Source organism: Procambarus clarkii, chromosome 42, assembly GCF_040958095.1.
Source record: "Procambarus clarkii isolate CNS0578487 chromosome 42, FALCON_Pclarkii_2.0, whole genome shotgun sequence".
Lineage (NCBI taxonomy): Eukaryota > Metazoa > Arthropoda > Malacostraca > Decapoda > Cambaridae > Procambarus > Procambarus clarkii.
In genome coordinates this window covers 35,512,931-35,535,987 of record NC_091191.1, presented here as the reverse complement: position 1 = coordinate 35,535,987, position 23,057 = coordinate 35,512,931, and the positions used below count along the sequence as shown (strand labels likewise).

Below are 23,057 nucleotides of genomic sequence, written 5' to 3'. Positions count from 1 at the left end.
CAGCGTCCACCTATACCCGCTCGTACTTGTTTATTGCAGTTCAAAGAGCCTGTTCTTGTCTACTTTGTCCCTGACTCTAGGTATCTTGTATGTTGTGATCTGTGTCTCTCCTCCATGGTTGAGGTATTTTGTTCCCTTAATTTATCCTCAACTCCCTTAGCTCTAGCACTCTTCTTGTCGTTAATCTCTTTACTCTACAGTGTTTATTTTGTGCTTCATAAGTTGCGGAATCCACACCGGTGTTTCATATTCCAGTGATGGTCTGACATTGAGTAAATCATCTTGAAGGAGATCTTGAGATATACTTTTGCACTATCAAATAATAACAAAAAGGTATTAAGAAAACCTGCACGGATTCAGTTGTCTAAATATTTTATGTTTTACTTGTTAAAATAGGTAATAGTGTCGATGTATAACTGTGTTTAATATATAAGAAGACATATATAATTTATCTATAAAGTTTAATGAACATAATGACACTCACTATTCAGCAGAAAACTATGATGTAAATTATTTCTACGAGCGACACATTGATTGAGGCAGTAAACAACTGGAAGATAACTTGTGTATAGTGTATTAGACGGAAAAAATTCTGAATAAGATGAACAAAACAGATTATATTCATATACAAAAATCGTAAGTGGTGGAGTGTTAGATCTGAATTAATCCGACAGGGAGATGAGCCATACATACACTCCTGCGATCGACATTTTAGCAAGTATTCCAAAACAATCTCGGATTTGAAAACATATTTTATATAGAACTCTCTCAGATTTACCCATTGTACATTGAGATTTGTAAACAAACTCCAGCATGCTGAGGCATAGTGAGCTCTGGCGGTTCTTAGTGATGCAACTAGACCTTTGCACCTGAAACGATCGTTAATGAATGCTGAGGAGAGTGAGATATAGTTGGGAGCATCAACTATTCATCATGGATCCCGCCAGCATCCTCCAGATCATCACCAACAGCACCTGGATGGGTGAGTCCACCTTCATTTTTCTTGTACTCTTCCCTTAAACTATTTCTTCCAGTCCTCCTCCTCTTCGTCTTACATTTTCCCTTCCTCATCTTCCTCCTCCTCCTTCCCTTCATCCTCTCCCACTTCGGGCACTACCCCTTCCCATTCTTATCCCTCCTTTTCCTCCGCTTTCGGCACAACATTCTCCTCCTCTTCCTCCTACTACTACTACTACTACTACTTCTACTCCTCCACTTCATCCACTAGTGCTCCTTACTCCGTTTCATAAGTGTCTGATAATTCCACATCCTTGTGCCTTGTGCCAGCCTGTCTGCCTGCTATTCCAGCTTACATTATTTTTAAAACATAAACACGACGGTGTAGAAGCGTAGCTTATATTAACTTTTGTCTCCGGGATCTTTATGTCCCTGGCACAGTGTTGCCTTTCATCTTAAACGTGGCTCTTAACCTGGTCGCAACACCCTTGCTCTTTTGTTTAGCTGCTGATGCTTGTTCTGCCTATGAATTACCATCACCATTGCTCATGTTTTACTGCCTGGTGACATATAGAAAAACTGTAATAAAAGGTCATGAATATATATATATATAAGGTATAGGGATGGTAGGACAAGAAAATGTTAAAGTGTTCAGTGAGAATCCACAAGATTTTCTCTGAATACTCTTTATTTTCTTCTCCGAGGCAATAGGTCCCTACAATTGCACCTAAGGTGGTACCCTCACACACACACACACACACATACACACACTATATATATATATATATATATATATATATATATATATATATATATATATATATATATATATATATATATATATATATATATATATATATATATATGACCGAAAAAGAAAGATTAATAATTTTAACACGAATTTTCTCGATATTTCTTATGTTTCTTTTCACTGTTGATGGTAATTGAAAAATCAATTCTCCAAAATTCATTTTTATTTCTAACTCTGACGCAACACTTAAACGCGTTTCATAACAACTTATTACATTTTCAAAGACTTTTAGTTTACACACACACAACTATAACCTGCAAACACTAAACAGAGTTCTTACTATGCAATGATTTAAACAGCTTTCATTTTTCATTTTATACCCGCATTTTGGGTGAGGTGATATGTTACAACAGTTTTGGATGAGGTGAACAAAACTTTCAACACAGGATAGAACACGAAACAATGGGTATTGAAGGTAAGAATGGAAGTAACTGCAGAGGGCCTATTGGCCCATATTTCTTGATGCTTCTATATTAGAGCGGAGTCTTGAAGTGGGTAGAATATAGTTGTGTATTAATTGGCTGTTGATTGCTGGTGTTGACTTCTTGATGTGTAGTGCCTCGCAGGAGAGGTTGCCTCCCTCTGAAGAGACAACTAAAACAACACCTATACCCCCTATTAGACTATTTTACAGGAACTTCTTTTCCACAGCCAATAAAACGGAGGAAAAGGTCCTGAAAGATATTGTCAGTAGAAACGTTATCCCTACAGACAAAAATCAGAAGATACAACTGACGATTTACTATAAAACCAGAAAAACGGCCAGCCTACTCATGAGAAACTCTCCAGACACAAAGCAGAACGCTTTGGTATATAAATACTCCGAAATTACCATCTCTTTTAAGGGTCTGAGCAGGTGGTGGAGCGGGTTAAGGCGTACCTGTTATGCCAGTTGCTGGAAGGCTTCTGTGCTGGCTAGGGTTCGAGTCTCCTGGTGGGAAAGTGTTCTAAAGTTGTATACTTCACTCTCGTGTTTAGGAGAGTAGTGCCTTATATATATATATATATATATATATATATATATATATATATATATATATATATATATATATATATATATATATATATATATATATATATATATATATATATGAATATATAATGGTAATTATGGTCAAGCGGATTAAGGCGCCCTGTAGTTACCAGTTGCGTTGCTTCTGGGAGTATGGGTTCGAGTCACTTCTGGGGTGTGAGTTTTCATTCGCATATAGTCCTGGGGACCATTCAGGCTTGTTCGCATTTGTGTTCCTCACGTGTGCCCCAAAGAATGAGGTGATTTGGTGAAATGCTATGCCCAAGATTACCATCCGAGTTGCCGTCGGGGAAGTGGCTCAAATAGCCTCGGCTATCACTTCCTTTTGACGGCCGTGATGGTTAAGCGGATTAAGGCGCCCTGTAGTTACCAGTTGCGTTGCTTCTGGGAGTATGGGTTCGAGTCACTTCTGGGGTGTGAGTTTTCATTCGCATATAGTCCTGGGGACCATTCAGGCTTGTTCGCATATATATATATATATATATATATATATATATATATATATATATATATATATATATATATATATATATACATACACACGCCCGCCCAACGCTCGCCCAGCGCCCTATCAGCGTCCGCTCAACGCCCACCCAGCGCCCGCCCAGCACCCACCCAGCGCCCGACCAGCGTCCGCTCAACGCCCACCCAGCGCCCTCCCAGCGCCCACCCAGCGCCCGCCCAGCACCCACCCAGCGCCCGACCAGCGTCCGCTCAACGCCCACCCAGCGCCCGCCCAGCACCCACCCAGCGCCCGCCCAGCACCCACCCAGCGCCCGCCCAGCACCCACCCAGCGCCCTATCAGCGTCCGCTCAACGCCCACCCAGCGCCCGCCCAGCACCCACCCAACGCCCGCCCAGCACCCACCCAGCGCCCGCCCAGCACCCACCCAGCGCCCGCCCAGCACCCACCCAGCGCCCTATCAGCGTCCGCTCAACGCCCACCCAGCGCCCGCCGAGGTCGCAGGCCACAAGTGACAGCTAGGCTTCTTCTCAGTCAAGAGGAGCCATCAATCAGCGATAGGAACGACACATGCCAAGTGTGTGACAAGGTGTCGTCTCAAGAATAAGGGGGATGTGGGCAAACATGTCCACAACGGAACCCAGTATCCGGGCGCCCTCCCAAAGAGAGTATCAATCAATACCCCACAACAGCAGGCAGGGAAAACACCTCCAACAGCTTTATTTCGACTGAGAACCTACTAGAAGTCAAAGCGTCATCGGTTGGAACCTTGCAGCATATCCCAAAAGCTGCCTGTCCCCAAGCGGCAGCCAAACTATCCAGCCTCTTGGCAAGGGTTAATTACTCTCCCAGAACCATTCAAGTATGGCACAACCTTCTCCTGTATGGTAACATATGCCTAGCTGTCCCAGCAAGTAGAGACAAATCACTAACCTCCTCAGTCATTATGGCTATAAACAGTTTTCCTAGAGAGGACAACCAGGCACTCCTCCCTACCCGTGCCAAAAACACGCACCGCTGGAAAGATATCAACAGCAGAACCGAGGCATCTAAAATCAGAGCAACAGTCAGCAGGAAAATAGAAGATGGCAACACAAAAGGGGCGATCAGAGTCATCACCTGCGAGGACACAGTTGCCACCAGAGATGCCAATGCAGCACAAGCCATGAGAGAAAAGCACCCACCCAGAGTTCTACGTGACGACAGTGTTCCCCTAGTCGGTGTCACCAGAGCAGAACCCCTGTGTGTGCTCGAATCCGTGGTGCATAAAGCAGCTTTATCCTTCCCACCAGGATCAGTAGGTAGGTTCAAAGGACTACGACCCAACCACATCAAACAAATGCTCAACCCAGCACTGGGAGACATTACACAGGGCCTCCTGGTGGAACTAGCTCGATTCTCCAACACATGTCTAGCTGGCAACATACCAGAGACACATGACCTCTCTTTTTGGTGTTATCCTCTGTGCCTTGAGGAAAAAAGATGGAGGAATCAGACCGATAGCTGAGGGCAATTCACTCCGGCGCCTCGTCGCTATGGCTGCAGCTAGAACAGTTAGCCAGGCCACACCAGACATGCTGAAGCCAAAACCGCTTGGGTTTGGCATTCCCCAAGGGTGTGAGGCAGCGGCTCATGCAGCTAGAGCCTTCATTGTCAACATTACAGATGAAAAAGCCCTGATAAAACTGGACTTCAAAAATGCTTTCAATCTGGTAAGAAGGGATGCAGTACTTAGTGCGGTTCATCACTTTTTTCCTTCCCTCTACCCGTTTGTAAACTCATGTTACAGCAAGAATCTAAATCTATTATTCAGGGAACATGAAACTGAATCGCAAGAAGCTGTCCAACAGGGGGACCCTCTTGCTCCTTTTCTTTTCTGCCTAGTCATCAAGAAAGTCACTGATAACCTGTCCAGTGAGCTCAACATTAGGTTTTTGGACGATAGTACTCTAGCTGGCTCCCCAGACTCCCTTCTGGACGACATAAGAATAATTCAGGAGCAAGGAGCAAGTCTAGGCCTCACACTGAACTCTTCCAAGTGCCTAATAACCTCCACCAACCAGCACACAATAGAGCGAATAAAGGTTGTTTTGCATGATATTCATATAACCAAGCCTGAAGACAGCACACTTCTAGGAGCTCCTCTTGGAGGGAATGCCATCGACGAGGTCCCGGGTAAGATGATCACTGACCTGAAGAGGATGAATGAGAGGATTGAAGACATAGATGCTCATGATGCACTTTACCTCAGTACAAGATGCTTGTCCCTCCCCAGGCTGACCTACTTTCTTAGATGCTCGCTATCTTTCAATAACATTAAATTAGAAGAGTACGACAGCCTGCTGAAATCAATTCTGGAAAAGCCCTCAACCTTGTTCGCATCAACAAATGCAAACAAGCCTGAACGGTCTCAAGGCATATATGCAACTGAAAACTCACACCCTTTTGTCCGGTCGTGTTGGTCGAGTGGTTAGGGGATCCTGTACATCAGATGCATTGCTTCTGGCAGTATGGCTTCGAGTCACTTCTGGAGGGGGTTAGTTTTCAGTTATATATATATATATATATATATATATATATATATATATATATATATATATATATATATATATATATATATATTATATATATATAACTGAAAACTCACACCCCAGAAGTGATTCGAACCCATACTGCCAGGAGTGCTATGCATCTGGTGTACAGGGCACCTAATCCACTCGACCATCACGACCGGACAAAAAGCTGATGGTAGCCGAGGCTATTTGCCCATCAGCCCTCCGGCACTCTGATGGAAATCTTGGGCATAGTATTTTACCAAATCACCTCATTTAGGGGGGCACACGTGAGGAACACAAATGCTAACAAGCCTGAATGGTCCAGTTGCGGAATGAGTTTTCAGTTGCAGGTATGCCTGGGGATCATTCAGGCTTGTTCGCATTTGTGTTCCTGATTTATATATATATATATATATATATATATATATATATATATATATATATATATATATATATATATATATATATATATATATATATATATATATATATACATATATATATATATATATATATATATATACATATATATATATATATATATATATATATACATATATATATATATATATATATATATATATACATATATATATATATATATATATATATATATATATATATATATATATATATATATATATATATATATATATATATATATATATATATATACTAGGGAGATACTCGGCATTTCCCGGGTCTGTCCTTCTCTCATTTGTCCATCTATCTATTCGTCCATTTATCTGTCAATCCATCAATCAATCTATCTATCCATCACAGATCTAAGAATCTATACCTCCATCTGCCCATCTACCCAACTATTCATCTATCCATGTACCTACCTATCCGTTATCTTGCCAGTTGCCAGTAGCTGAAAGCAATATGCTTTCAGACCATCACATATATTTTGATAAGTATCCATTTGAATTACTCGTGCTTTAGGATTGTCAACAGCTAATTAGGAGAGAGGTTTTGAACTACCAACCCTCCTGAGTGTGATAGCTTGGCTCACTTAAAACCCTTAAGAGATGCTCACGGAACAACGCTGTTGTCTGTAAATATGTAATGACAGTCTTTTTAACGATATGAAAGCTAATTACTCACAGATCGCAGCTTCGTTAGTAGTCTACCCACTTGTACTGATCAGCAGAGCGACGGTGTTGTGTTCAACATCGCCTCGCAGTCCTCACATTTCCTCTCTTCATATCCCAGCTCTTAGTGTTGTCCTCATATCCCAGCTCTTAGTGTTGTTCTCATATCCCAGCTCTTAGTGTTGTCCTCATATCCCAGCTCTTAGTGTTGTTCTCATATCCCAGCTCTTAGTGTTGTCCTCATATCCCAGCTCTTAGTGTTGTCCTCATATCCCAGCTCATAGTGTTGTCCTCATATCCCAGCTCTTAGTGTTGTCCTCATATCCCAGCTCTTAGTGTTGTTCTCATATCCCAGCTCTTAGTGTTGTTCTCATATCCCAGCTCTTAGTGTTGTCCTCATATCCCAGCTCTTAGTGTTGTCCTCATATCCCAGCTCATAGTGTTGTCCTCATATCCCAGCTCTTAGTGTTGTCCTCATATCCCAGCTCTTAGTGTTGTCCTCATATCCCAGCTCATAGTGTTGTCCTCATATCCCAGCTCATAGTGTTGTCCTTATATCCCAGCTCTTAGTGTTGTCCTCATATCCCAGCTCTTAGTGTTGTCCTCATATCCCAGCTCTTAGTGTTGTCCTCATATCCCAGCTCTTAGTGTTGTTCTCATATCCCAGCTCTTAGTGTTGTCCTCATATCCCAGCTCATAGTGTTGTCCTCATATCCCAGCTCTTAGTGTTGTCCTCATATCCCAGCTCTTAGTGTTGTCCTCATATCCCAGCTCTTAGTGTTGTCCTCATATCCCAGCTCATAGTGTTGTCTTCATATCCCAGCTCTTAGTGTTGTCCTCATATCCCAGCTCTTAGTGTTGTTCTCATATCCCAGCTCTTAGTGTTGTCCTCATATCCCAGCTCATAGTGTTGTCCTCATATCCCAGCTCTTAGTGTTGTTCTCATAACCCAGCTCTTAGTGTTGTCCTTATATCTCAGCTCTTAGTGTTGTTCTCATAACCCAGCTCTTAGTGTTGTCCTTATATCTCAGCTCTTAGTGTTGTTCTCATAACCCAGCTCTTAGTGTTGTTCTCATATCCCAGCTCTTAGTGTTGTTCTCATATCCCAACTCTTAGTATTGTTCTCATATCCCAGCTCTTAGTGTTGTTCTCATATCCCAGCTCTTAGTGTTGTTCTCATATCCCAGCTCTTAGTGTTGTTCTCATATCCCAGCTCTTAGTGTTGTCCTCATATCCCAGCTCATAGTGTTGTCCTCATATCCCAGCTCTTAGTGTTGTCCTCATATCCCAGCTCTTAGTGTATTTCTCATATCCCAGCTCTTAGTTTTGTTCTCATATCCCAGCTCTTAGTGTTGTCCTCATATCCCAGCTCTTAGTGTTGTCCTCATATCCCAGCTCTTAGTGTTGTCCTCATATCCCAGCTCTTAGTGTTGTCCTCATATCCCAGCTCTTAGTGTTGTCCTCATATCCCAGCTCTTAGTGTTGTCCTCATATCCCAGCTCTTAGTGTTGTCCTCATATCCCAGCTCTTAGTGTTGTCCTCATATCCCAGCTCTTAGTGTTGTTCTCATATCCCAGCTCTTAGTGTATTTCTCATATCCCAGCTCTTAGTGTTGTCCTCATATCCCAGCTCTTAGTGTTGTCCTCATATCCCAGCTCTTAGTGTTGTTCTCATATCCCAGCTCTTAGTGTTGTTCTTATATCCCAGCTCATAGTGTTGTCCTCATATCCCAGCTCTTAGTGTTGTCCTCATATCTCAGCTCTTAGTGTTGTTCTCACATCCCAGCTCTTAGTGTTGTTCTCATATCCCAGCTCTTAGTGTTGTTCTCATATCCCAGCTCTTAGTGTTGTCCTCATATCCCAGCTCTTAGTGTTGTCCTCATATCCCAGCTCATAGTGTTGTCCTCATATCCTAGCTCTTAGTGTTGTCCTCATATCCCAGCTCTTAAGTGTTGTTCTCATATCCCAGGTCTTAGTGTTGTTCTCATATCCCAGCTCATAGTGTTGTTCTCATATCCCAGCTCTTAGTGTTGTCCTCATATCCCAGCTCTTAGTGTTGTCCTCATATCCCAGCTCTTAGTGTTGTCCTCATATCCCAGCTCTTAGTGTTGTCCTCATATCCCAGCTCTTAGTGTTGTTCTCATATCCCAGCTCTTAACCTGTCCTCATAACCTAATTCTAGTCCTGTTCTCATATCCTCTCCAAATGCTTAACAGTCATTCTGACTAAACGCTCTTGACTGACAATTACCTTACCTTGCCCAGGTGTGTGTAAATGAGCACATTAGGCTAATCGCAGTGTTATTATACAAATGATGTATATCACGATTTGTGTGTATACCCATACCTTTCCCTGCCGTTCTAAGGTTCAGTAAAATAGTAAAAAATATACATAAATCAATATCGCAAGAGTAAATATGTGGGAAGAATGTCTTCTGTTCGCCGAAAAAATATTTACCAGAGCGTCACAGCACTCAGAAGAACGGTATAATCATCCAATTGTAAATATTAGCTTTAATCTGTAAGTACTGTAGCGTAAATACCCACAGATGTTATCATATATATACTGTAGTGTAAATACCCACAGATGTTATCATATATATACTGTAGTGTAAATACCCACAGACGTTATCATATATATACTGTAGTGTAAATACCCACAGATGTTATCATATATATACTGTAGTGTAAATACCCTCAGATGCGATGATATAATTACTGTGACGTATATACTAAGAGACGGGATGTCGTAATGTCTATTTAGCAAAAATCCATACATCTAAAATATTGACCCAGGAGAGGTTTCCAGGCGCATTAAGGATCCCTATGGCCAAGTGGGATTTATTGTCCTCGTGATAAAGTCACGTTGGCTTCACTGCTCTCATGACCAGGACTTACGTAGCGAGTGCTTTACGCTCTTCAAGAATTAGAAAGATTATTTACATTTCCCGCTGACTCTCAGGTTGTCCTTGAGAATGTAAGGGAGAAAGAGGCTTTATTCCTTGTGTAATCAGTACGGGGACCGTGCGTGCGGCGGCATCAACAAGTCAGTGTATTTGGATTCATACAGGGAATTGTGAATTTTATGCTCCCTTTATCATATGTTTTTGGCAAGTAACAAGCCAGGAGTGATGGGTAATCTGATGAGCCCATCACTAGAGTGGAGATTATTGGGGAAGTCGATCTGGTCGACAGCAAAGCCTAGGGAGCAGTGTCGTCTGATTATCCTTAAATCTGGATAATCCGACACTGTCATAAGGCAGTGACAGCCGACACTGTCATAAGGCAGTGACAGCCGACACTGTCATAAGGCAGTGACAGCCGACACTGTCATAAGGCAGTGACAGCCGACACTGTCATAAGGCAGTGACAGCCGACACTGGTATAAGGCAGTGACAGCCGACACTGGTATAAGGCAGTGACATCCGACACTGGTACAAGGCAGTGACATCCGACACTGGTATAAGGCAGTGACAGCCGACACTGTCATAAGGCAGTGACAGCCGAGACTGTCATAAGGCAGTGACAGCCGAGACTGTCATAAGGCAGTGACAGCCGACACTGTCATAAGGCAGTGACAGTGTTGTAATCCACAAGTTAGTAGGAATTATTAGCTAGAGGATCATTACTACAACACTTAACGAATGATGATTGAAAGTACATGTAAGTAGACAGACTATGGATCACATATCTAAGAAAGGTCAATGGATTAAGACCGAAGCTGTTTAGCCAAATGATTAATTCCTGGAAAGAGGAATTATTCTTCGTCAGGCTTCTAGGAACAAGATTACCTCTCTAGGGATAAGGTTAATCGGATTATACCTTCCTTGAGAGGTGGGGTGAAATGGTTGAGGTAGATGGCTGACTGGAGTCAGTCTGATTGTGGAGGTGGAACTAGCAAGTCCTTTGGATCCCCGTTTGTGGCAGCAGCGAAGTGTAGCAGACAGCTATGCGAGAGCCTGTTGTGATCTTAGTGACCAAGTTAAGTCTGCAGTATGTGAGTATTGAATGTAAGACTAACCGGGTGTGGAGCGTTGTAGTAATCATTCCGTATTAGGGACTTAGGCGGAAGTTATGAGTGTGGGTGGTGATCGTGGAGGTCAAGTGGTCTATGGGTATTGGAAGTGCAATAGAGTATGTTAGACCTAATAGAGTATGTTAATTAATATAGTATTATTTGTCAGAGTCTATTCTTTGTAATTAAATGACAAAACCCGACGGCCTTTAAATACCTTCCGTATGTTCATTCATTGTGTTCCAGTACAAACCTAGTGGTACGCCTCAAGGGTCTGGTGTGTGTAGGAGAACACGGTGGTAGTAACGGTTGCTGAGGCAAGGTGTTATGTGTTGTGTATTCGCTGTGCTCGGAATGAACCGGGGTTCAGCGTCACGACAACAGCCGACACTGGTATAAGGCAGTGACAGCCGACACTGTCATAAGGCAGTGACAGCCGACACTGTCATAAGGCAGTGACAGCGGACACGGTCATAAGGCAGTGACAGCCGACACTGTCATAAGGCAGTGACAGCCGACACTGTCATAAGGCAGTGACAGCCGACACTGGTATAAGGCAGTGACAGCCGACACTGTCATAAGGCAGTGACAGCCGACACTGTCATAAGGCAGTGACAGCCGACACTGTCATAAGGCAGTGACAGCCGACACTGTCATAAAGCAGTGACAGCCGACACTGTCATAAGGCAGTGACAGCCGACACTGTCATAAGGCAGTGACAGCCGACACTGTCATAAGGCAGTGACAGCCGACACTGTCATAAGGCAGTGACAGCCGACACTGTCATAAGGCAGTGACAGCCGACACTGTCATAAGGCAGTGACAGCCGACACTGTCATAAGGCAGTGACAGCCGACACTGGTATAAGGCAGTGACAGCCGACACTGTCATAAGGCAGTGACAGCCGACACTGTCATAAGGCAGTGACAACCGACACTGTCATAAGGCAGTGACAGCCGACACTGTCATAAGGCAGTGACAACCGACACTGTCATAAGGCAGTGACAGCCGACACTGGTATAAGGCAGTGACAGCCGACACTGTCATAAGGCAGTGACAGCCGACACTGTCATAAGGCAGTGACAACCGACACTGTCATAAGGCAGTGACAGCCGACACTGTCATAAGGATGTGTCTTATGTCATAAGAACGTCCCGTGTCACTTTAGCTCCTGCTGCTGTTGACTTTACGTCTTCTGATACTATTGAGAAGATCAGCAGGAGCCATGAGGAGCATTAGAACCTGCACACTGGGGATCACGCGCCTTAAACCACGACCTGTTCAGAAGAAATGCAACCTGCGATTCAAATGATCACGGGGGGCTGCGGGGGGCGTTCTGATGTTTCCAGTGAAACTAAGTTAGTGCTTCACACATTACCCGCATGCACTCTGGCTGTGGTATACCCGCATGCACTCTGGCTGTGGTATACCCGCATGCACTCTGGCTGTGGTATACCCGCATGTACTCTGGCTGCGGTATACCCGCATGCACTCTGGCTGTGGTATACCCGCATGCACTCTGGCTGTGGTATACCCGCATGCACTCTGGCTGTGGTATACCCGCATGCACTCTGGCTGTGGTATACCCGCATGCACTCTGGCTGTGGTATACCCGCATGCACTCTGGCTGTGGTATACCCGCATGCACTCTGGCTGTGGTATACCCGCATGCACTCTGGCTGCGGTATACCCGCATGCACTCTGGCTGTGGTATACCCGCATGCACTCTGGCTGTGGTATACCCGCATGCACTCTGGCTGTGGTATACCCGCATGCACTCTGGCTGTGGTATACCCGCATGCACTCTGGCTGCGGTATGCCCGCATGCACTCTGGCTGTGGTATGCCCGCATGCACTCTGGCTGTGGTATACCCGCATGCACTCTGGCTGTGGTATACCCGCATGCACTCTGGCTGTGGTATACCCGCATGCACTCTGGCTGTGGTATACCCGCATGCACTCTGGCTGTGGTATACCCGCATGCACTCTGGTTGTGGTATACCCGCATTCACTCTGGCTGTGGTATACCCGCATGTACTCTGGCTGCGGTATGCCCGCATGCACTCTGGCTGCGGTATACCCTCATGCACTCTGGCTGCGGTATACCCTCATGCACTCTGGCTGTGGTATGGGAGGTCTACATCCAACGCTTTGATTTCATTGCACAAAGAATTCATATTAACGTGATGTGTCACTGATTGATCAAGTTACTAATTGATCACTTTGTTAAACTCTTACTATTATTACTTATACTGCTGTCATTACTACTACTTTTACTATTATCAACACTTTTAACTATTGTTACCATTACTAATTCTTTTAACTACTATTCTTACTATTGCTAGTAATTTTAACTACTATTGTTACTTTTGCTTGTACTTTTAACTAATATTCTTACTATTACTTGTGACTACTATTGTTACTATTACCACTAAACAGTGTTTTATCAACATATTATTAATCGGATTAAAAGCTAAATGTAATTCATTTTATGTCTACAAATGAAAGTTTTGTAATCTGTTCAGATCAAATAGAACTGTAATGATTTGCCTAAGTTATTGCGTATTCAACTTCAGGTTCAGAATTTGGTTCGTCAGCGCCGCCCATCATAAAAAAGAGAGAAAGCCGTCGCTTTCACAACGTATAAGTCATATATTGATTTGTTTTAATTGGCTAAAGACAGATTTCGACTTATAATCTACTACATTATAAGTCGAAACAACTTATAAATCAAAGTTCTTACACGCCGTAACACAGCCTACAGAGGACTTTGTGTAACACAGCCTACAGAGGACTTTGCGTAACACAGCCTACAGAGGACTTTGTGTAACACAGCCTATAGAGGACTTTGTGTAACACAGCCTACAGAGGACTTTGTGCAACACAGCCTACAGAGGACTTTGTGCAACACAGCCTACAGAGGACTTTGTGTAACACAGTATACAGAGGACTTTGTGTAATACAGCCTACAGAGGACTTTGTGTAACACAGCCTACAGAGGACTTTGTGCAACACAGCCTACAGAGGACTTTGTGTAACACAGCCTTCAGAGGACTTTGTGTAACACAGCCTACAGAGGACTTTGTGTAACACAGCTTACAGGGGACTTTGTGTAACACAGGCTACAGAGGACTTTGGAGTACAAGAAATATGATCCTAGTATGATATGAAACAACCGTAGACAAAGGTGTGACTAAACTTGTGGATTCCTTATGTACAAAGCTTAGCATCCAGAAGCCATCCAAACCAAACTCCAGAGAGTGAATGTGGTTATCTGCGGTCTTCTTATTTCCTACTGCGCACCGGCTGCGGGGTTAGAAGGAATTAACCAGGGCTCTAGAAGGGCACAGGTCGATTGAAATGCAAATTAGGAACATAACGCGGGCAACTTTCGGATCAGGAAACAGAAGAAGTGTTCTTTGGGAACCCTTTTTGTGAGTGTGAGTGTGTGTGTGTGTGTGTGTGTGTGTGTGTGTGTGTGTGTGTGTGTGTGTGTGTGTGTGTGTGTGTGTGTGTGTGTGCAAATGTTTAAAATAGATAAAAATAGAGATTTGTAAACATAACAATGGGGCAAAATAAAATATTGGAGAACCAATCACAGTCTCGCTGATGCATGATGCAATAGGTCTTCTCCCTTTAGCTACACAAAATCACGTGACAGTAAAACATCACTGACAGAAATTACATCAAAGATCTACCAAAATCCATCTAGTTTGACCTAAATAATACGTAATAGCATAGATACAACCGGATTTCAATGATATTTACACAAATTCATGCATCCTGATATCAACAGAATATTCTCTGACTGTCCTTCATACCAGCTGGGAATGAGTATGGCTCTCAAGGTTGAATAATGCTAAGATGACCTGTGAAATTTTAATTAGGATATATTTGTTGCAAAACGATGTTTTGATGTCTATTAATTATTACCATTATGAGATGGTAATTTACTTCCACACTTAAGTAACCCACCGTGAGCTTGCAGGTGTGTGAGATTAAGGTGAGGTGTGTGAGGTTAAGGTGAGGTGTGTGAGGTTAAGGTGAGGTGTGTGATGTTAACGTGATGTGTGTGAGGCTAAGGTGAGGTGTGTGAGGCTAAGGTGAGGTGTGTGAGGTTAAGGTGAGGTGTGTGAGGTTAAGGTGAGGTGTGTGAGGCTAATGTGAGGTGTGTGAGGTTAAGGTGAGGTGTGTGAGGTTAAGGTGAGGTGTGTGAGGTTAAGGTGAGGTGTGTGAGGTTAAGGTGAGGTGTGTGAGGTTAAGGTGAGGTGTGTGAGGTTAAGGTGAGGTGTGTGAGGTTAAGGTGAGGTGTGTGAGGTTAAGGTGAGGTGTGTGAGGTTAAGGTGAGGTGTGTGAGACTAAGGTGAGGTGTGTGAGGTTAAGGTGAGGTGTGTGGGACTAAGGTGAGGTGTGTGAGGTTAAGGTGAGGTGTGTGAGACTAAGGTGAGGTGTGTGAGGTTAAGGTGAGGTGTGTGGGGACTAAGGTGAGGTGTGTGAGGTTAAGGTGAGGTGTGTGAGACTAGGTTGAGTTTTTTTTCTACCACAGACGTGGCCACACATTTACAATGTTAACCAGCATATATATACATTTTCTTCTGTCCTCCATGGGCAGGGTTAGAGATGTGTTAAACATATAGTTCAGGGGTTTATTGAATAATCAACCACAGAAGGTGATTCGGTACTTTTAAAATGCTAAGCTAACCTACATACGTAAATACATAGATACACAGATTTACGTATGCCCTACATAAAGTGTTTGATGTGTCTTTTACATAGTGTCATTATTGTGCATTTACAAATGCGAAATGTAAATCTGATCAGCTTCCATATATACTTTATACACATACATATACATACACAAACACACACATAAACGTACATATACATATATACATACATATATACACACACACATGCATTCACATACATTTGTCTCTCTTACTCTGACAGGGTGAGATAGCTGATAGAGACACTAGTGTGCAATTAAGCACTTAATCACTGAAGGTGCTTTTACAAGCTCAGGTTATATACTTACATCACATACATTGTATAATTGATACATTACATGGTAAATCTTGGGTGCAAGTCCAATATATTATCAAGTGTTCCAGTACTCATATAGTAATTACACAGTTCAGCATACCTTAGCCCAGGAGGGCGAAAAAGAGTCAATATGGGACACTCTACAATATAATGTTCAAGAGAGAGCATGTTTTCTCTTTCACAAAGTTGACACATTGTGTACTCGACATTTGGGTTTTGAGAAAGCTGCCAGATACGTCTATATCCCAGGCTTATTCTGGCCACTATAACACCACATTGCCGGGTTCTTGTTCTATTAGTCCCATATGTGACTGTCTCCTCACGATATCCATCATAATATTTAATGCTACAACTTTCCGGTCTTTGTGAATTTGTTAGGTCTGTGAGATCTTCATTAGATATTTGTTTAAGTATTCTCTTTGTCACTCCTAATGAAACACCCATATCAATTTCTACCACTTGTTTTCTACAAGCTGTCTTTGCAAGCATATCAACAGTGTCATGCCTTGAGATGCCAACATGCGATGGTATCCATAGTAATTTAATTTCAAATCTGTTTTCCTTAGCAACTAAAACATTCATTCGAATATCACTGACTATTTTCTGGGTGTCACTACTATGTGCGTTCAATGCCAGGAGTGCACTCTGCGAGTCACAGTATATAAGTCCACTGCCTTTGTCTTTTAAAAATTCAGTGGCAAGGTATATGCCTGCAAGTTCGGTTTGAGTTGTACTTGCCCAATCATTGACGCGCTTCATTGCTGTATGTACGAGAGAAGATTGTTGAAATATATTGCATGCACATCCGGTACATCGTCCACCTTCTTCTACAGAGCCGTCGGTATAGCACTGATACACATCGTTACCCATACTCTGAGTACCTTCAGTGATGCTTTTCAGTGTTAACTGTTTTAATAATGTAGAGTGCACACTATCTTTCTTGGGCGCATTTACAAAATCAACTGATAGATCCCAGTTATCCCATGGAGTAATTGGTTGATTAATCATTAATTGAGTTGGATACATATATAATATTTTGATGGTATTGGCTACCTTGTAGAACCAAAATACATAATCAAATTTCGTTCTTCTATAAACCTCAGGTGAGTGCAGCATATTAGAAAGTTTAGCTTGAAATGTCATGTGTTGTCTAGATCTACTCAATGCCTTCACGCCAAAAACTGTGCTAATAGACAAAATTCTCTCACTTATGGTCGGTAATTTTAACTCTGCTCTCATATTAACTATTCTCCTGGACTTTGGAGCCCCAAGGATGAGACGCATAGCTTCATTTTGCAAGGTTTCAAGAGATTTCAGCTCTTTGTCAGTATACAGTGTGATATGTAGAGCATTGTGGTCAATCACATAGCGTATAAAAGATACATAAAACATTCTAGCAAGTCTCACGATAATTCCATGATTGACACCAACAAGGACCCGCAAGGGCTTTAATCTCTCCCAAAGTCTCCTCTTGAGAGAAGATAGGTACCCAGGGTCGTTAATGGGGACACAAAGGTATCTGTAAGACTCGCAGTTCTCAAGTGCTCGCCCATCTATATGATAATTGATTGGTGGAATACCACATGGAATGAGGGCACGAGTTTTCTGTACAGAGAGAAGGAGGCCACATTCCTCAGCTTTAGTAGCAAAAGCGTCGAGCAGAACTTGCATTCTAGGCTCGGAGGCAGCCTGTAAACATATATCATCAACATAACAAATGACAGTGTCTTCATTATTAGTTGGAAGATCTTTAATAAGTTTATGCATCATAACGTTGAACAACAAGGGGCTGAGGACCCCTCCTTGTGGAGTTCCCAGTTCAAGGTGTTTGCTCTCTGTGCTTTTAACACCATTAAACAAAACATTTGCTGTTCGATTAGACAAATAGCCCTTTATCCATTTCAGTAATTTTCCTTGTATTCCCAGCTCGGCAAGCTGTTCCAGTATGATTTCTCTGTTTGCTGTATCAAAAGCGGTGAGGTGTGTGAGGCTAAGGTGAGGTGTGTGAGGTTAAGGTGAGGTGTGTGAGGTTAAGGTGAGGTGTGTGAGGCTAATGTGAGGTGTGTGAGGTTAAGGTGAGGTGTGTGAGGTTAAGGTGAGGTGTGTGAGGTTAAGGTGAGGTGTGTGAGGTTAAGGTGAGGTGTGTGAGGTTAAGGTGAGGTGTGTGAGGCTAATGTGAGGTGTGTGAGGTTAAGGTGAGGTGTGTGAGGTTAAGGTGAGGTGTGTGAGGTTAAGGTGAGGTGTGTGAGGTTAAGGTGAGGTGTGTGAGGTTAAGGTGAGGTGTGTGAGGTTAAGGTGAGGTGTGTGAGGTTAAGGTGAGGTGTGTGAGGCTAATGTGAGGTGTGTGAGGTTAAGGTGAGGTGTGTGAGGTTAAGGTGAGGTGTGTGAGGTTAAGGTGAGGTGTGTGAGACTAAGGTGAGGTGTGTGGGACTAAGGTGAGGTGTGTGAGGTTAAGGTGAGGTGTGTGAGACTAGGGTGAGTTTTTTTTCTACCACAGACGTGGCCACACATTTACAATGTTAACCAGCATATATATACATTTTCTTCTGTCCTCCATGGGCAGGGTTAGAGATGTGTTAAACATATAGTTCAGGGGTTTATTGAATAATCAACCACAGAAGGTGATTCGGTACTTTTAAAATGCTAAGCTAACCTACATACGTAAATACATAGATACACAGATTTACGTATGCCCTACATAAAGTGTTTGATGTGTCTTTTACATAGTGTCATTATTGTGCATTTACAAATGCGAAATGTAAATCTGATCAGCTTCCATATATACTTTATACACATACATATACATACACAAACACACACATAAACGTACATATACATATATACATACATATATACACACACACATGCATTCACATACATTTGTCTCTCTTACTCTGACAGGGTGAGATAGCTGATAGAGACACTAGTGTGCAATTAAGCACTTAATCACTGAAGATGCTTTTACAAGCTCAGGTTATATACTTACATCACATACATTGTATAATTGATACATTACATGGTAAATCTTGGGTGCAAGTCCAATATATTATCAAGTGTTCCAGTACTCATATAGTAATTACACAGTTCAGCATACCTTAGCCCAGGAGGGCGAAAAAGAGTCAATATGGGACACTCTACAATATAATGTTCAAGAGAGAGAATGTTTTCTCTTTCACAAAGTTGACACATTGTGAACTCGACATTTGGGTTTTGAGAAAGCTGCCAGATACGTCTATATCCCAGGCTTATTCTGGCCACTATAACATCACATTGCCGGGTTCTTGTTCTATTAGTCCCATATGTGACTGTCTCCTCACGATATCCATCATAATATTTAATGCTACAACTTTCCGGTCTTTGTGAATTTGTTAGGTCTGTGAGATCTTCATTAGATATTTGTTTAAGTATTCTCTTTGTCACTGCTAATGAAACATCCATATCAATTTCTACCACTTGTTTTCTACAGGCTGTCTTTGCAAGCATATCAACAGTGTCATGCCTTGAGATGCCAACATGCGATGGTATCCATAGTAATTTAATTTCAAATCTGTTTTCCTTAGCAACTAAAACATTCATTCGAATATCACTGACTATTTTCTGGGTGTCACTACTATGTGCGTTCAATGCCAGGAGTGCACTCTGCGAGTCACAGTATATAAGTCCACTGCCTTTGTCTTTTAAAAATTCAGTGGCAAGGTATATGCCTGCAAGTTCGGTTTGAGTTGTACTTGCCCAGTCATTGACGCGCTTCATTGCTGTATGTACGAGAGAAGATTGTTGAAATATATTGCATGCACATCCGGTACATCGTCCACCTTCTTCTACAGAGCCGTCGGTATAGCACTGATACACATCGTTACCGACACTCTGAGTACTTTCAGTGATGCTTTTCAGTGTTAACTGGTTAACTGTTTTAATAATGTAGAGTGCACACTATCTTTCTTGGGCGCATTTACAAAATCAACTGATAGATCCCAGTTATCCCATGGAGTAATTGGTTGATTAATCATTAATTGAGTTGGATACATATATAATATTTTCATGGTATTGGCTACCTTGTAGAACCAAAATACATAATCAAATTTCGTTCTTCTATAAACCTCAGATGAGTGCAGCATATTAGAAAGTTTAGCTTGAAATGTCATGTGTTGTCTAGATCTACTCAATGCCTTCACGCCAAAAACTGTGCTAATAGACAAAATTCTCTCACTTATGGTCGGTAATTTTAACTCTGCTCTCATATTAACTATTCTCCTGGACTTTGGAGCCCCAAGGATGAGACGCATAGCTTCATTTTGCAAGGTTTCAAGAGATTTCAGCTCTTTGTCAGTATGCAGTGTGAGATGTAGAGCATTGTGGTCAATCACATAGCGTATAAAAGGGACATAAAACATTCTAGCAAGTCTCACGATAATTCCATGATTGACACCAACAAGGATCCGCAAGGGCTTTAATCTCTCCCAAAGTCTCCTCTTGAGAGAAGATAGGTACCCAGGGTCGTTAATGGGGACACAAAGGTATCTGTAAGACTCGCAGTTCTCAAGTGCTCGCCCATCTATATGATAATTGATTGGTGGAATACCACATGGAATGAGGGCACGAGTTTTCTGTACAGAGATAAGGAGGCCACATTCCTCAGCTTTAGTAGCAAAAGCGTCGAGCAGAACTTGCATTCTAGGCTCGGAGGCAGCCTGTAAACATATATCATCAACATAACAAATGACAGTGTCTTCATTATTAGTTGGAAGATCTTTAATAAGTTTATGCATCATAACGTTGAACAACAAAGGGCTGAGGACCCCTCCTTGTGGAGTTCCCAGTTCAAGGTGTTTGCTCTCTGTGCTTTTAACACCATTAAACAAAACATTTGCTGTTCGATTAGACAAATAGCCCTTTATCCATTTCAGTAATTTTCCTTGTATTCCCAGCTCGGCAAGCTGTTCCAGTATGATTTCTCTGTTTGCTGTATCAAAAGCGGTGAGGTGTGTGAGGCTAATGTGAGGTGTGTGAGGTTAAGGTGAGGTGTGTGAGGTTAAGGTGAGGTGTGTGAGGTTAACGTGATGTGTGTGAGGTTAAGGTGAGGTGTGTGAGGTTAAGGTGAGGTGTGTGAGGTTAACGTGATGTGTGTGAGGCTAAGGTGAGGTGTGTGAGGTTAAGATGAGGTGTGTGAGGTTAAGGTGAGGTGTGTGAGGCTAATGTGAGGTGTGTGAGGTTAAGGTGAGGTGTGTGAGGTTAACGTGATGTGTGTGAGGTTAAGGTGAGGTGTATGAGGTGAAGGTGAGGTGTGTGAGACTAAGGTGAGAAGTGTGAGGTTAAGGTGAGGTGTGTGAGGCTAAGGTGAGGTGTATGAGGTTAAGGTGAGGTGTGTGAGACTAAGGTGAGGTGTATGAGGTTAAGGTGAGGTGTGTGAGACTAAGGTGAGGTGTGTGAGGCTAAGGTGAGGTGTATGAGGTTAAGGTGAGGTGTGTGAGGCTAAGGTGAGGTGTATGAGGTTAAGGTGAGGTGTGTGAGGTTAAGGTGAGGTGTGTGAGGCTAAGGTGAGGTGTATGAGGTTAAGGTGAGGTGTGTGAGGTTAAGGTGAGGTGTGTGATGTTAAGGTGAGGTGTGTGAGGCTAAGGTGAGGTGTATGAGGCTAAGGTGAGGTGTATGAGGTTAAGGTGAGGTGTGTGAGGTTAAGGTGAGGTGTGTGAGGTTAAGGTGAGGTGTGTGAGGTTAAGGTGAGGTGTGTGAGGTTAAGGTGAGGTGTGTGAGGTTAAGGTGAGGTGTGTGAGGTTAAGGTGAGATGTGTGAGGTTAAGGTGAGGTGAGACTAAGGTGAGGTGTGAGAGGTTAAGGTGAGGTGTGAGAGGTTAAGGTGAGGTGTGTGAGGTTAAGGTGAGGTGTATGAGGTTAAAGTGAGGTGTGATTCTTCGTCTCTAGTTTCCACTGAGTTTCGATTATTCTTGATAGGGATAACTTTTGGATCCGACATTCTATGAGGAATTTATCATGGCACATGAAATTTCTGAATAGGAGTTTTGGTATCAACACAGTTTATCAGCCAGTTCTTTAGGATTTCGTAATTAATTTCTTTCACAGCTGGTGCCATTTATTCCTCTAATAAGTCAATTCTTTTTATAATAGTTATTAAACATTTTTAATTTATAAATTGTTAAGGATAGATAAAATTACGTAAAGTGTTTTGATAACGCTGATTTAAACAGTGTTTGTCAAAATGCAAACAATTGCTGACTGGAATAGCTATTTTTTAACAAACATATTGAAAACCCGACGGCTCTTTGTTTTGATGATGGGCTGTTCGCAGGACTCCCAACTCTATACGTTCAACCTTTTTCCGAAAAACAGTTCATTCACTTCCCATGTTCGAAGCGCGCCTCACCAAACGCTTCACCAAGTAAATCCTAAATACAAATAATTGCCAGTTGAACTCCAACACCAAATCTGCCTTCGAATACCCGCACTACAAATATAATTACGAACTCATTCTACACTTTTATGGAATGGTGAAGCATCAGCCTGGAAGACAAAGTGGAATAATGAAGGCACAGAAAAGTATTGCTCAGAGATCGGGGCCTGGGGACGTTGATTCCCGGAAGTAACGCAAGGTAATAGGAATGTGAGGTAATAGGCATCAATAAAAAATAATAAAAGAGGAATATCTCTATCTCTCTCATATTATATATATATATATATATATATATATATATATATATATATATATATATATATATATATATATATTGTCACGTGGGGGTGGGTGGTCCGGGGCTCTGCTAACACTCGGCTGCTAGGGGCTCAAAGGCCCAAATACTCAGCCCCTCCGACTCCCTGGATTCACCGGAGTCTCCTTGGTCACACAAGAGAGGACCAACAATGCCCACCTCCGCAGGTCTCTGCTTCCACCACAAAGGGGTGCCACTGATTCACCCTGGAAGCCCTTCAGTCAAACACGGGGAAACTGCTGTTAACAGTTCCGGCCTAGACCCGTGGGGGAGTGAAGGAAGACTCAGGCTTACCTATAACCATAACCTCCCTGAGTCTTGCCTGCCAGACAAAAAAGGTTGCAGGAACTCCTTTCCCGCCTGTCTT

The 23,057-nt window shown here is 42.6% G+C and overlaps 1 protein-coding gene across 1 annotated transcript in view; it reads left to right on the top strand.

Annotated features, from left to right (window-relative positions):
* The first annotated feature begins 855 nt into the window (after positions 1-855).
* LOC138373532 (putative neural-cadherin 2) overlaps positions 856-23,057 on the top strand; it is a 172,221-nt gene continuing 150,019 nt past the window's right edge. Inside the window, exon 1 of the mRNA XM_069339750.1 lies at positions 856-982. Within this exon, the coding sequence (XP_069195851.1) occupies positions 889-982 (94 nt within the window). The 5' untranslated portion in view covers positions 856-888. The remainder of the gene's footprint in view (positions 983-23,057) is intronic.